This window comes from Dermacentor variabilis, chromosome 2 (genome assembly GCF_050947875.1).
Source record: "Dermacentor variabilis isolate Ectoservices chromosome 2, ASM5094787v1, whole genome shotgun sequence".
NCBI classification, from domain to species: Eukaryota; Metazoa; Arthropoda; class Arachnida; order Ixodida; family Ixodidae; genus Dermacentor; species Dermacentor variabilis.
In genome coordinates, this window is record NC_134569.1 from 222,756,609 (window position 1) to 222,772,117 (window position 15,509).

General features: G+C 43.6%; 1 protein-coding gene across 2 annotated transcripts in view; it reads left to right on the forward strand.

Annotated features, from left to right (window-relative positions):
* Positions 1-12,136, forward strand: part of LOC142573124 (polypeptide N-acetylgalactosaminyltransferase 11-like) — a 106,908-nt gene extending 94,772 nt beyond the window's left edge. The window contains exons 14-15 of one of the 2 annotated variants that reach the window (XM_075682648.1): positions 3,923-4,108; positions 9,397-12,136. In XM_075682648.1, the coding sequence (XP_075538763.1) occupies positions 3,923-4,066 (144 nt within the window). In that variant the 3' untranslated portion in view covers positions 4,067-4,108; positions 9,397-12,136. Of the gene's footprint in view, positions 1-3,922; positions 4,947-9,396 lie in introns of those variants that run through there. The other variant, XM_075682646.1, reaches the window with a different exon arrangement.
* Positions 12,137-15,509: the final 3,373 nt, after the last annotated feature.

Consider the following 15,509-nt stretch of genomic DNA (forward strand, 5'->3'; position numbering starts at 1 on the left):
GTACTAGAAGTTACAGCTTGAGTGATATTGTGAACAAACATTAGGAAGAACTCTGAAGCAATATTTTTTGTAACATTTTTGGGCAGTAACTAGCGTGTGTAATGCAGTCCTGTATAAAGGGTTTGGGGCCAGAGACCGCATTTTTGAAGTTTTGATTGGTTGCCTTTGTGCTCTCGTTTTATTCTCGCAACTTGCTTAGTTCTTCTCGTTTGAGTGCCAGGATCACGGCTCTGGCTTTTGGCTCAAGGTCACTTTAAGGTCACCGACAGTGGGAGCTGAAAGTATTTAATGCATAAAAAAATAATGCGTGCATTCAAGGTCTTGATTCCCTTTCAAGAAACATATAAGGATGTGTTCATGTTACTTCGTTGGAGCTTTTCACTCAAGCTCAGAGTGGAAAGGTCCGAGCTTATCAGCATTGAGTAAAACCTTGTTAATTCGGATTTCTTGGGACCAGAAAAAATGTCAGAATTCACCAAATGCCATATTATTGAATGTACTAATTAAGAAAACAATAAGCAAATGCTTAATACATCAATGTGCCTTTACTCTCTGAAGAAATCCGCAACCCTCATTTCTTTTTTTGCATAGAATTAGCACACAAGTTGTGATTCTCATTATGTTGTGACCGATTGACACTTGCAGACGCGAAGGCCTCGCGAACTTCCCTTGCAGTGTTACTATGGTGTGAGATTTGCATCATCTCAGTAGACGTGCGTTTCATGGCTGCACACACATCCGGGTGTATATTTCGCCAAAAATTTGGTCAGCAACGGATTGTTCATCACAGTGTAGCCGGTGGGTTTGACACCAGCGGCGCAAGCCGCGGTAGAGATACTTTTCATTCTCGACGGCTTCCACGGTGTATGTGACATTGCACGTTGCACGCACCTTCCGCTGAGTCAAAAGGAGACAACTGCTCGCTGCAGCCACTGCAGAAGAATACGTGGTTTCTGTCAGTGGGACCAGAGGGGACCCCAGACACTCCCGAAGGCATGCGGCCAACCCGGTGTCACGCGCAGTGGTGAACGCAACAATTTAAAGGCACAAATCGTACCTCGTTGTTCCCATACGGTGCCGCAGATGTCAATGGCAACGTAGACTCTGCCACTTCATTTTGGTTCGGCACTAGTGCCTCTTTCGCCCCTTTTGCATGGCACGTTTGCGGCAAACGGTGCTTGGCGCACGGCGAGGGTCGTCTGAATTCACACTGGTACGAGACCAGATAGGTTTGAATGAACAGAAGTTTGATGACATTAAGTAATGCACACAGTCGCCATTACCAAAGTGCGAGTATGAATTATCTAATTTTCTGAATCAACAATGTTTGAATTAACAATGTTTTGCTGTACTGCCCACTAAGTTTTGTGGGATCTTCATGGCAGCACACGACACATGCTGCCATGGAACTTATCACTCATGTGTTATTGCAGTGCACAAGCAACTCCTAACGCAGTGCTGCATGCAAGTCCTACATTCAGTGAGCTTCCTTTAAGTGGAACTTCAAATAAATTTTCAAGTCCCTTTGAATGGAGTTATTCAGATTTGACAGCACCTCTGTGATAGAAAGCATAGCAATAATAGCATGACATAATAATATCCACAAGTAAGAAAAAGAAAGAGAGGCTGAGCATCCTGTAGCTGATGATGCAGCATCACTGTCACTGTGCTTTTCTACACAGTTTGCACATGCCTGCAATGAACGCTATGCTACACATGCACCATGTGTTGTACTTTCAAAGACTAGGGGAAGAAAGCTGCAGATACATAAGAGAGACCTCAGATTTATATCTCATTATTACTACTGTTCTCTCTGTACTTTTTTGCACCGTTCTTGTGTGTTATTTTGCTGCCTTACACCATATCACATGCCTTCGTGGTTTTCCTTAACAAAACGTTCGTGCGCATTCCCACTAGATCGTGTAAAACAATGCTTTCAAATTCACATTCCTGCTTGCTTGGCTCGGATTGCATGCTTTTTGATGAAGCTTCACAGCTGTTGGTAATCAAGCTCCCGAGCTTGCCAGTGGAATGGCACCTCCTGATGTGCCTGTCAATCTGCAGCTAATACTCAACACAAAGGTGTTGATGTAGTGCGAAAGGTGTGCCTACTCCGCCCCCTCAGCTGGCAAGTTCAGGGATGTCATCTCAAGCAAAACAGTTTCTACAAGATTGTCATCAGCATATACATCGACTGTTAGACTGTGAAATCTCACAGCGACCTTAAATTAGGTACCCATGTCTTGCCTCAGCCGAAACCATCCTATATGTCATTCATATTGGTGTGTAGTTAATAAACAAAACAAAACAAACATTCTGTGCCTGCAAATTTCTTGACTGCATTTCTCCAATAGGCCACTGCTTTATCTGCTGTGCACCATTGTATGTTCTGCTCCAATCTCAAATCCACTTTTTGCTCTTGATCTCGACTAGAATATTGCTGCATAAGGCGTCAACTTCACTTCATTTTTTATTATTATTACTATTTTTTTTTTGCTGTAGCAATGTCTTATCATATTATAGACCGTTTTTACGGCGATCCCGTGGACACCGCCACGTTTTATCAGGTGGTGACGTGTCCGTTGCTTGTCTCAGTATCCTCTGTGCACATAATGGATGTGTGTGACACTGATTTTTGGCGCATATAGTAGACGGGGACTGGGTGGACGACACGAATCTTTGGCCACAGCTTCAGAGCACATGTAAGCGCTTTCGGAGCTCACAACGCCCTGTCCAAACGGTGCGAGCATTCTATTCGGTGCTTGTACTAGAGCAAACGTTGTTAATTCATATTTCATGGGACCGAAAAAAAAATACTTTCAGCTTAACTTAATGTCAAATTATTGAGGGAATCTAGAAAACAATAAACAAGTGCTTACTAAGCTGAACACGCTTTTATTTACTGAATGAATGAGCGAATTTTGTTTCTATTCTGCAGAGAAATGGTGCAGAAGCTGCAATTCTTGTCGTCTTGTGACTGATTAACACTCTCAGTGGCAAAGGCCTCGCAACTTTTGTCACAGTGCGGTCGTGGTGCGTGCCTTCATCTGAGACACTTTTCACTACCATGCGCATATCCCGATTATTTTTTCGCCAGTGAGCAGGTCGCCAACAGGTGGTCCTTACATCGCAATGTAGCCGGTGTTCTTCGTCCTCGATAGATTTGCAATGAGTCAAAATGAAACAACCATTTGTTGCAACAGCTGCGGACAAAATCGCGGACACTATCGGCATGATCATGGATGGCAATATTGCGGTTCCGAAGGCAGATGGACGATGCACATACCAAGTCAAAACAAAACTACTGTTTACCGCAACCATTGTAGATGAAACCGTGGCAACTATCAACGCAATCACAGGTGGTGACTATGCAGCTATGATGGCATGCAACCAATGCAGTGTTATGTGCGGCGATGAATACAAGAATTAAGGCTTTAAAGGCACCAATAAGCACAAATTGTTCCGGTGCTGCGGTCATTCACATACTATTCCCGCTGATGACTATGGTGATGGAGACCCGCCCACTTTGTTTCAGTTGTATGATGGCACCATTTTTGCGGTTTTGTGGCGCTCCTTGCTCACCTAGCTCCGAGAGTTCATTGTCATTCAGAAACTTCTACGTCACATATACATGATGGCTAAACAAGAGCTGCTTCTTCATTTGGTTCAGTGACATCTGCTGTGCTTCTCACAGTCGTTGCCGCCGAGTTATTCCTTTTTCTTGCGGGCACAAGTTTGCCCACTAAATGTCTGTCCTTAATTATTCAGTTAATTCCTTTGTCATCAACTCACTGCTACACCGCATGACAGTGTCACTTACCCGTGTTTGCCCACTTATTTATGCTTTCTGACCTGCAACAGAGGATAAGTGTTCAAGAGTGCTCGCACTAATGCTGTGACATTGTTGTGCGTGCCCTTGCAGAAAAGCACTGCCCTGTACAACCTGGCGGCTGGCCTCTGCCTGGGCGCCAAGAAGGCCAGCGCTGGACAGCATGTCACGCTCGAGATGTGCAATGACTCGAAGGTGGTGCACCACTGGGACTTCCGCCTGGTGGGTGCCCACTGACGCACCGAGTCTTAGCAGCCACCATGCAGAGTCTCTGTCAGAGTATGTGAGCGATCCCGTGACAAAACATACCGGTGCGCTGCATGTGATTACGTGGACATTCTTTGTGATGACACCCTTCTTCGCCTTTGTGAGGCGTTATGAGAAACTTTGCACTGAATATGTTTGTTTATTGCGTGTTCAAACCGTGTCTGAATCTCAGCTGCCACGCACAGTGCGTGCACAGTTTTCAGTGCAGTTGGTGTTCTCTGCTGCCTCTGTGTATTTGGGTGACTCATAGGGATAGAAAGTTGGGAGAATTCTGCATTTGGAGGCAAACTCAGTGGTACTTGCTTTTTGACTGGTACTAAAAAGACACTTAAGTAGAATATTGGATCAGCTTTATATCGGTGCAACATTCTTCCAAATTTTGCCAGGGATGTTGATTTTTTCGAATGGGAAAAAATCTTGGCCGAAATATTTATTTCTGAATTTCGAGCCCAGACTGCAGTCACTGTAGGGTTATGGTCGTAAGATTTCTTATTTTATGTGGCACCACTCTGTGCAGGAAAATGAGATGAAAATGGCCAATTTGAGCCTTTACTTACCTTCGAGTGCAATCTATTCTCTTTATTGATTAAAATGAACTAGCCATGAATAGGCCATCAAAATCTATGGTTTCTTGGGAAGGTGGCTCTAGGATTTCAAAGCTGCGTCACCAATTGTCCTTTGTTTATTTATTAATCTTTTGCACTGGCTTTTCAAGCCTTTACTGATGATAAGGCTGACCTATCTGCTATTGCTGCATGTTAATCTGGCAATGTAGATTATCTTTATACTTCGCTGCAGTGTCTCTTAATGTGTGGTTGTGCATAGATATTAACACCTTTACTTTTTTTCAGTAACTGTGATAAACATTGTGCGAGATTAAATGACACTTTTATTTAGAATTTGACTGTAGGCAGAGTCAGAACATAAAAAATGCAAAAGCCCACTGCAAGCACCCATAAGGGAACACTTCTGTTGGTATGGTGAATGTATGTAATTGGTAATGACGTGTCTTTATACCCGAACCTGCATTATTGCAGTGGCTGTCGCCACAAAGTTAACCTTTCTATGCCCATTTCTGACTACCCTTTCTAAATGTAAGGACAATTAATTGATGTGTCTATGGGCTGCATAGGGCTGTACATTCTTGATGACAAAGGATATTCGCCTCGCTACTTATGAATGTGCAAAGACAATGTGACAGCTCACGCAGTCAGCTAGCATGGAAGGTGACTGACCTTTCTTTTTTCGCAAGCAATATAGATAGCCGAATGTAAGCCCTCTTCTCTCGTGAAATCAATGTCATGTTTGAGCCTTGCCTAGCTTCACTCCATATGGACGCGAGCCAAGCTCTGCCCTTTACAGGCGGGGAGCTCTGCAGGGGCTTTCATCGTGAGCAGCCAAGTGTGTCTGTGGCCTACTACAGTTGTAGCAACTGCCAGGCCTGCTGTTTTGATTAGGAGCCCTGATAGCTGTGCCAGGTCGAGGTCTTTAATCATACCACTTTTGTAAATGTGCTTCGTACTGTTGATCCTTCGCAGAATCTGTTGACCTACATGCCATCAGTCAGTGACAAAATGAAACTGCTTTGGTGTGCTGTAGCTAGCCTATGAAGGGCTTTAGAGTGCTGAAAATGGCAAATCTGGCTGGTGGGAAATGCCAAAAATTATGCCTTAAGGCATATCTCCGTTGCGATAAAAAAAAAAGGAAAGCAGAAAGAAAGTGCGGTTTGTTTATTTGATTTTGCTTAGAGTGGGGCTCATAGATCTGTTTTTATTCTTCTTGTTACTGTGCCCATTTAGTCTTGTCGTCCATAGGGATGCAAGAATCGGCAGACCTCCATGCTTTCTGCCAATCACCTAGTCTGGACATGAGAGCTATGGAGAATTTTGCAACTGGCATGATTGAAGAGCTGTGGCACTCTGCACACCAGCCACTGCATGTCAGATGCTGCCTTGCCACGTCTGGGGTGTTCGTAGCGGTTGGCTGTAGATAAATTGGCTCTCCACCTTGCTTGTGGAGTACTTGAAGTGATTCTCAATCTCTTCTTTTAAGAATCTCCTAAATGTGGCATGAAACTTTAGGTGCATGTGTCTGTTGCAAAAGCGAGATACTGAATGCACCATAGGATAAGCCATAAATTCGATGGGACGTGCAGAAAAAGCTGGGCACATGCTTGTGCTGGTGATAACAAGTTCAGTTTATACTACTACTTATTGCAGATGATGATAACTAAGTCTAGCTGTAATTACACCCACCATTTGATGTTATAGCACAAACAAAAGTACACCCAGAAAACACTCGCATTTAAGTTCCGAAAGCGGTGACATGAATAAAAAAGTTATTCTCCAGTTAAGCGTTTGATCTGTCCGATATAAAGGAAATTGAGGAGCTTACTAAAATGAGTGGTTCTCCTCAAAGCTTAGAAGTTTTACTAGGTGCATTTGCCCAAGAGCGGCAATTACTGCTTGAGGCTAATCGTGCGAATTATACTCTCCACTTCTTATTTCTCATTTGCTGCCGATGACTGAGACTGTAATATAGTTAGACATTGTTAGTGGTACTGTGGGTTTGTTATATGTGACATCGTATCCGAACTCCTTTTTTTTTTTTTTTGCATGTCTGTACAACTGGTTTTGTAGGCAGGCCATGTGCTTACGTATCTGTTGTCTGGCATTTTTCTATTTTACTGTGCAATCTCAAGAGTACGGGTGTGGGGCTGGGAGAATACAGGGGCTTCTGTTATTTTGTACCTACTTAGGGTTCTGCAGGTCACTGGTCATCTGTACTTCCCAAAACTATTGTAGCGGCGATAAGAGACATCGCATTGTCGTAGGAAAACCCGCTTGTCGTGGCTGAAATGTTAGAATGCACTGCTGTCGGAGTTGCACTGTTGGAATCACAAGAGGTGCCAAAAATAACTGCGTCACATATTTTGGTGCCTTGGCATTAAAAGTTATATTATTGGTATGTCAGCAAATGTTGCCCAGGAACAGAGTGCTTTCTTTGAAAATAATTTTGCTTGTAAATCTGATGCTTGCATTGTTTTGAGAGGGCGAATTCATGGAAACAGTAGACCCTCGTTGATACAATCCACTTACGTACAGTTTCTCAGCACCAACGCTCACAGTCGAGAACACAAAAAGTTGCCCAACACAGGGCGCTTGCTTTTTTTCCACTTAAATGCGTTCCTGGAAAAATATATTCTTTCAGCACCAAACTGCAATTGTATATGTTTTACAGTCGCTAGATCCCATGTAAACAAGAAAAAGTGCGAGGCAAAAGGTATCGAAAACGGTAGCTGCCAGCCGCAGCAGCTTTCTCACAATACTTGTCTGCCTGTCTCATGTGAATATGCCGGCTGGCCCTGAGTTTCCTGTTATGGTAGCAGCAAATCTACTCCTGGGCTGCCACCTAGGAGGAGCGATGTCTACTCGAGTGACGCAAATCTCACACCGTAGCTACACTACAAAGGAAGTCCGTGAGGCTTTCGGCCCTGCTAGTATTGCTATCGTCGTCAACTCGACTGCAATAAGCATTTTCACCTATCTGTGTCACAGTGCATTGGGCATAGTGCTGTTGCGAGTTGACTACCCTCTTTTAATAGGGGATAAACCTAATACGTGCTGTCATTACCTGCTGCAGAGCAAAGTGAGCATCATGTTTCACTGTGGTGGCATCATAGACATCACATTCCGATGTCTCCCACCAGCTCGATTTCGTTTCGGTTCCCCGTTGATTTAGGAAATCGAGAATGTGCATCTCGCATCACTTGGGCCTCATCAGCTCGATGCGCATCGGCCTCTCGTGTCACAACAATTCGCGCCGAGTGGGCACGCCAAAACTTCCCAGGCCGAATTCGAAGAGCGCAGGCACAAGCTTGCCAAAGCCAGAAGAACAGCAATGCTCATCTTGAATTGCTCAGGCCCCACCGGCTTTCCATGCGTTGGAATTTCCTGCTGCAATGCTTCGCAGCACGTCGATGTACGCCACACTTGAGCTTGCCAAATTTTTTAGTGATTTTGGATCGTATATCTCATCATAGTGCATTCTTTCTTGCATTATTCTCCAAAACGTATGAACGAGGTTCTGCTGTAGTCACACAGTCATATAAAACTGCCTTTTCTTTCTCTGTGTATTACACTCAACCAGGCTTTGAGGGGTCTTCCACCTTGATTTTACCATCTGCTTAGGCACCCATCACTCATGGCAGGTCACACTGTTGTTGCCGTGTTGTGGGTCACTAATTCTGGGTCGCTGAGCAGAGCCACTGCGCGAAACAATGATACACAGGTTGCACATCAATACAGCTTCGAATCACAGGTAATGGATAGCCTGTGCCAGTTATTTACCTGCTATGTGTGGTTTCAGCTTATCTGAGAAAAAGAGTTTGCAGTCTGGTTCTTTAGGTTTATCAAAGCAGCCAGAAATGGAAGGGGAAATGCAGGGTGTCATGAAGGTGTATTTCTGTAGCGAAATTTTCATGTGTAAGGACCATTTGGCCAGAGTGTTATGCTGGTCACTGCTTCGAAGGACATCACCACTGCCTTGGCCATGGTTGTTTGTAATGCCCCTCGTTGTAAATTTTTCATTTGACGATCCCTTAAGAAATGGGAGTAATTCTGTTCACGGGCCATTTTCCCAATCCAGAATAAGAATAGGAAAAGTAAGAACCTAGATGGCACAAAAACCAGGAGGAGGTTAGCACATTCGCGGAATTTACCATTACGTGCTTCCATCATCTTCGTCTCTTGCCACAAATTCCTTCCCCTTGTAGTGGGGAAATAATCCGCTTTTGCGCAAGCCGTATCACCTTTCAAGTGCATGTTTGACACCGTGCTAACATATCAGGCCACGGCTATTCAGGGAGACAGCAGACACTGAAGGGGTTATTAACACAGTGGTTAGGGTGCTCACTGGCAGAGGAGACTTCTACATCACCCTGGCTTCATTCATCTAGCAATGTGGTTACCTTGTAAAGTTGGCTTTCTATCTTGCACTGTACGCCTGTAAATAGGTGTTCTTCGTACTGCATGGAGCAAATTGCTCGTGCAATTAATACAAAGCTATGACAGTTGGGGTGCAGTGAGTTATGGTGTGGCATGCTTACAGTAGTACAGCACCTCAGGTCAGGCACGTACCCAGGATTTTTTTTCGGAGGGGGGCCCCAACCCAAGGTAACTTTTCTATGCAAATGAGGGGGGGGGGGTACCTTTACTAGTACAAATGTGAATAATGCCCACCATTCGCCATAAAAATGCGTAAACCCACAAAAAAGAAATGAAATAAGGTGTATTTTACAGGTACGCCTGTGCGATACGCCTCTCCTTTACTTGGCAAACAAAGAACCACGCCAAATGGACTTGCGCAGGAAAGAAGCGCAGGAACAACACTGCCAAGAACAAGTAAAGAGAAACTGTAAAATAAAGATTGCTTTAGTAGAATATGACTTTAAAAACAGTAGTTGGAAACAAAGGCACACGGACCGCGCGGAGTTGTGTTACTCCGCCAGCCAATGACAGAAGCAAAAAAAAATCGTCATGCGGCCTTTTCAACATGACGTTGTACTTGATACCTCCGGAGCGTCTGCTGTTCTTCAAAAGTCTTTTCATCGGCGGAAACAATGAGGTGTGCAACAGACATGGACAAAATGTATCGACTCTGAGCATTTCACTATTCAAAAGTCTGCTGTGCAGTTCATGTCACTGCTGAACCCGTTTTACTCATGAAACTCCACTGCCAACTGAAGTGAAACTTCACAACAAATAGTTGTAGGGAAGCAAGCATGTTATTTCAGTTCAATAATGAATTAGGCATTCGCCATTCAACTATAATAGGCGAGGCGAAAGGTATAAAATTACACGCTAATAATTTTATTTTTGTAGTTACCGCCTTATTTGGGTAACAGAAAAAGTTTGAAGTAAGAATTATTTACAGCCTCGGGGGGCGGAGGAACTGTGGCTGGCGGTTATGAGGGCGAGGGCAGGGCCGGTGTTTTGTAGCGATGCCTTTTCCGATTCTATGCTTTTTCAGGCTTTTCGTGCTTGGCCAGTGGTCAGAGCGACGGTCTACCCACATTATCAACGGGATCAGGCGGCTGTGTGTGGTGGATGATAAGAATAGCATAGAATAAGGCATAAGGCATCCCTACAAAATAGCGGCCCAGGGCTTCATTGCAGGCTTAAGAGGAAGCTTTAGCTCGGGTGCTCCTATCTAACTACATGTAAAAGGAGAATTCGTTTTTCTCAGCAACAGCTGCACCAAATGTGATGAGGTTTGTTGCATTTAAAAAAAAAACTTAAAACTCTAGTGACTGTTGGTTTCGAATGTTCGCTTTATATTGTCAATTTTCATTAAAAATTGTCAAAATCAAAAATTTTTAGAAAACGAGACTATCAAGTTTACAACTCCGTCTTTCGGCAACGAAAAATGATATCGCAATTCTGTGAATTGCATCTAGTAGTACATTTAAAGCGGACAAAAGTGATATGTTACATATGAATCTATACACCTTTTGCAGAACCCTTGTAAACAACGTAACAAATTCACATAAGATGTAAAATGATATATCGAATTTGTCCGCTTTGAATGGTCTAATCGATGCTGTTTACAGAACCGCGACATCTGTTCTTGACGCAGAGCTATGGATTTGTAAACTTAGTGCTTCTATATTTTATCAAACTGTCGAATATTTGAAAATCTTTTTAACAAAATTCAGGCACTAATTCGAAATTCCTTTTCAAGCAGTCACTTGAATTTAACTGTGTCTCTCAAATGCAACAAATTTCATTAAAATCGGTCCAGGGGTTATCTCAGAAAAACGTTTTTGCGTTTTACGTGTATTTGAATAGGCCGCCTCAGAGTTGGGCCCGAGCTAAAGCTTCCTCTTAAATTGTACCCCACCATGGCAGCGTTTTTTGAATTATCTCTGGAAGAAATATACAGGAATATATATTTGCAGAACAGTCACAGTTCTTTTTGATCCCTCGTTTACTGCTCTGATAAGTTAAGAGCCACAACCGACTTTTATGGTTATTTGGGAAGTTACGTAACGATGCGTGGCCGCCAATCGCGTACAACCGCGTATGGCACAGGAAGCTGCGACTCTGCACGTACTGCGCCCACCGCCGAAGGATGGAAAAACACCTGCACAAGCACAGCAGAGAAGTGGCAACGTTAAGCGGCTCGAATGATAACTGTAGAAGCGTCATTCAGAACACACGGAATTCTCCTCCACTTCCGGTGGCGTTTTCTCTACTGCCTTTTTAAATAAGAAGATGCTGATCCATGAATATTTTCATAAACAACGGTTGCATTTGTTAATTTTCGCTTTTCCTTCCTGTTTGGCTGTTGCCTTGGCTATATCTCCCTTAGTACATCACTTAATTTCTCAAGTCCTTGCGACTCTCGTTTCCAGTTGGCAATTTTGCACGAAAAGAGCTGTACAATTAGGGAAAAACCAGACGAGTTAACAGGTGACAGTTACACTAATTTGCCCATAAGTTTCAAGATTATTACAGGGCTTGATGATGAATGCTATCCTGCATTATTTTATTTTCCACTTTATCTAACCCATATCACGGGTATATAGTTCTGAGAATCTGTCAGCGTCGCGGCAAGCCGTCACTCGAGGAAATATTGAAACAAAAAGAAAAGTTAAACGCAATTGGCGTTTTCTCTGGCCGCAACTCGTTCCACGTGCATACAGACCAGCTGACCACGAACTGAATCCCTTTCCTGGTCCCTGGATCAGTCTACACGAAGAAGGTTGAACTTACGAAGCAACAACGATGGGTGTGACCGTTGAATAGACGGTAACAACTGAATGCATCTCGAGTTAATCGCGCAGGCACCGAATTGATGAGGAAACTGGCCATCACATCCCAGGAGACGCCGATAACTACTGCCATCCAAAAGGAGTGAAAAAGGCAGCAAAATGTTGACCGCCGAATAACTGTCAAGTCGCAACATTGATTTGGCGGCGCCTTAGGAATGTGTGTGAGAAATGGTGGCGTGAGCGGGGAGTGGGGGGGGTATGCGTCTGAATTTAGAGGGGGGGGGGCCCGGGCCCCCCCGGGCTCCCCCAGGCCCCCCCGGGCTCCCCCGGGCCCCCCCTTGGGTACGTGCCTGCCTCAGGTAGTGACGGGCAGTTGCAAGCAAAAGTGTAGAGACCACGGGTGCTGTGAAGGAAAGAAAAAAAAAAGAAAGAAAGAAAAAACTTTGCGTCATGGATCCTTGATTTGTGGCACATCAAATCAGCCGGCACAACATGTGTGTGTGTGTTCCATCAGTGCGGTGTATGTCTGAATTTGAGGCTGCAGAGCTGCACCAAAAGAAAACATTAATTTTTGGCCGTCACTATTGCCTCCGAAGTTTTATCCACTATGGTACAAACATATCCTGCTTTTAAAACTGCTTTCCCACTTTTTGACACTCTGCTAAGTCACTCCAAGAACAGAAGTTTTCCTAGGCTTCCTCTGTTCATGATTGTATTACGCTTGGAATTACGCTGAAGGAAGAACTAAGGAATGAACATAACTTTATGGTACAAGCATTGTCATGTGGACGAAGCATGAAACTGCCACAAAGGTCCCTGAGCAAGACATTGCTCTAAAACTGGATGTGTGTCAATCGAGGTCATTTTACCCCACATGGAAAGACAGTAGCGGTAGCAGTGCCCTTTGTGCCACACGTGCTAGCAGACAGGTGCTTGGAGAGCTGCGTGCCATTTTTTTCTATGCATAGCAGTCATATTTATTCGAATGTTGGCACTGCCTTTGAGTGTTGTGTGCATGGTAACAGTAAGTATTAATTACAGAATCACAGAATAGTTATGGAGCCTCTTTGCTCCATGTGTGTGCCCTTACATATTACCCTTACTCCGACTGCCCTGTTTGTGACATGGTACAATTGAAATGACTGCTTTGCTGTGCTGTATCTCTTGAAGACATGATTTATTACCTTAGCATTACCAGGTTCACTTCCCAGCGGTGGTGACTGCTTTTGAGCAGGCGAAGAGTGGGAAAATGCTCTTGCATCTAGCTGAAGTTGTACGTTTGAGCAACCCATTTATTCAAAATTTTATGGAGCCCTCCATTACAGTGGTCCTTGCTGTTTCTGCATCGCCTTGAAATGTTAACTGGCATCTAAACAATTAGTCAGCTGCTTTAGCTTGATAATGTGGCACTAGGATTGTTTCCTTGCTGGTGGAAGAACGCAGTGGAAGAAAGTGCAGAGTGTCTTCTGTCAGTCAATCGCAGTTCTTTCTGGCATCAGATTTAATCCACCTTTGAGAGCCTTTGTATTTACAGAAAATTCAATAAGAAAGTAAAGTGTGTTAGAAGCTTTTAGTTGCTGTGGTGATAATCAGTGGGTGACAGAGAACAAATCACAAACGTGCTTAGCATTTAAAAATGATTTAAATGGACAGCAGCCAGCATTTCAGGGATAGGGATAGGCATACGAGAATGCTACTGTAAAGGCACAAACGTAGACCAGAGGCAATGTTTGATATTTATGATACTGTTGTACTAGTATTTAAAAAGTACCATTTTTACTTGAAGATACGTAAAGCACAAATATTGTCGACCCCTGTGTAATAAACTCACCGAAAAATAAAAGAATATAATACGAATATTAGTCTACCCATATTTACCCATACCCATAAATCTAAAAGTCTACCCATAAATAATAAAAAAAATAAGAGAAACTAACATGACATGCCTTTCTTTACCCTAAACTTGGCTACTAAGTCTTGCTAGTCAGTGCCCGAAGCTGCGTCCTCGTCGGATGCTTTGCTGGCATCCTCAGCACCCCAAAGTCCGCCTCGGTGCTGCCGAGTGCATTTCATATGCAGTACCTCCTAAACCCAGTGCGGATAATCTCGAGGCCGGCTTTGCGGCGGGTGCAACAGAGAAGCACCACTAGCTCGTACTATTGCTAGCTTTGTTTACGAATATAGGTCGAGATTCTTTGTTCGCAAATTTCGGTCAGTAGCTCATTTTGGGTAATATTTTTTTAAAAGAAAAGAAATGCTGACCTATATTCTTATAGCTACGGTAGCCAGAAAGACCTGCCTCACTGACTGGTGTTGCGCTGCTGAGCTCGAGGTCGTGGGTGGAATCCCAGCCTCAACGGGGGCCAAATGGTAAAACGCTTGTGTACTTAGATCTAGGTGCGCATTAAAAAAACCCAAGGTGGTCAAAATTAATCTGGAGTTCTCCACTACTACACACCTGTAATCAGATTGTAGCTTTATCATATAAAACTCCAGAATTTATAAAGGTGTGCCAGAAAGTAGCAGAGCACTAGGGAAACTGAAATTTATGTAGCTAAGAGTGCCTAAAGTATAGCTAGTACTTTACCACAAACTATCCAAACCTGGCAATCCTGATCAGCAACATGCATTCGCTATTGCTGTAGCTGCGTATGATGCCTCAGCGATAAGCCATTGTAATTCTGTACCTACAGTTGGTGGCAGGATGAACAAAGTATTTATAGCTTAGAAAAATGGTGTCATATTTGTTTATAAGCCTTCTCAGCACGTGTGCTGTGGGTCCAACATTTGACTATATGCTCTGTGCTGCAACTTGGCTTAATTCTCGTGGTCTTGTCTTGCTGCGTGCCAGCAAGTCCACAAGCTACACTTGCAAATGACCAAGTTTTCAGTGTTCAGAAGAATACACTAAGAAAATGTTCTGATCTACAGTATATTTGGACCAGACTATATCGGAGAAAGTGGTCATTTCCAGGCAATGAGGACACCGTGGCGGTGTGTTAGTGAATCGGCAGTTTCCTCACGTGCAAAGCTCAACGTCTTCTTCACAGATAATGTCTCAACAGCAAGGCATTGAAATAATAGTGATTCAACAGCCTTTCCACCAAAATTCACTAAATTAAGAATTCAAGACTACAGTAAAATAGGAGCTTTCTCTTTCCTTTTGCAAGGACAGTGAGACAAAAAGGTTATTGTGCTCATGTGATGTTCTTGCAATGTGCAAATGGCCTAACCTGCACAGAAGCTTTCTGCAAGTTTTGTTCCTTGGCATTGATGCCATGTTTGATATACAAGTGATTTGCTTTATAGGAGGGGCATACAATCTCCCAGTATCGGTCATATACTGATACTGATCATATGATCTACATTATGATCTCAATGTATCTTCTCCCTTTATTGATCAAGTGGGAGAAGCAGGGAAGGCAGGAGAATCAGGTCTGCCGAGAAGCTCATTTCTTTGAACACAATAATATGAAGCCAAGGAAAGGATTCTGCACTTCACTTAGAAACAGGTAATTTTCTGATGCTTTCCTTCACTTTGCTTATAATCCATGTGGATTGAAGGCTGTGTTTTAAGGGTGTATTGCCTTCTCAGCTCGGCTTGTGGCCTCTTGCTTTCATGACTGCTCTTTTTGGAGT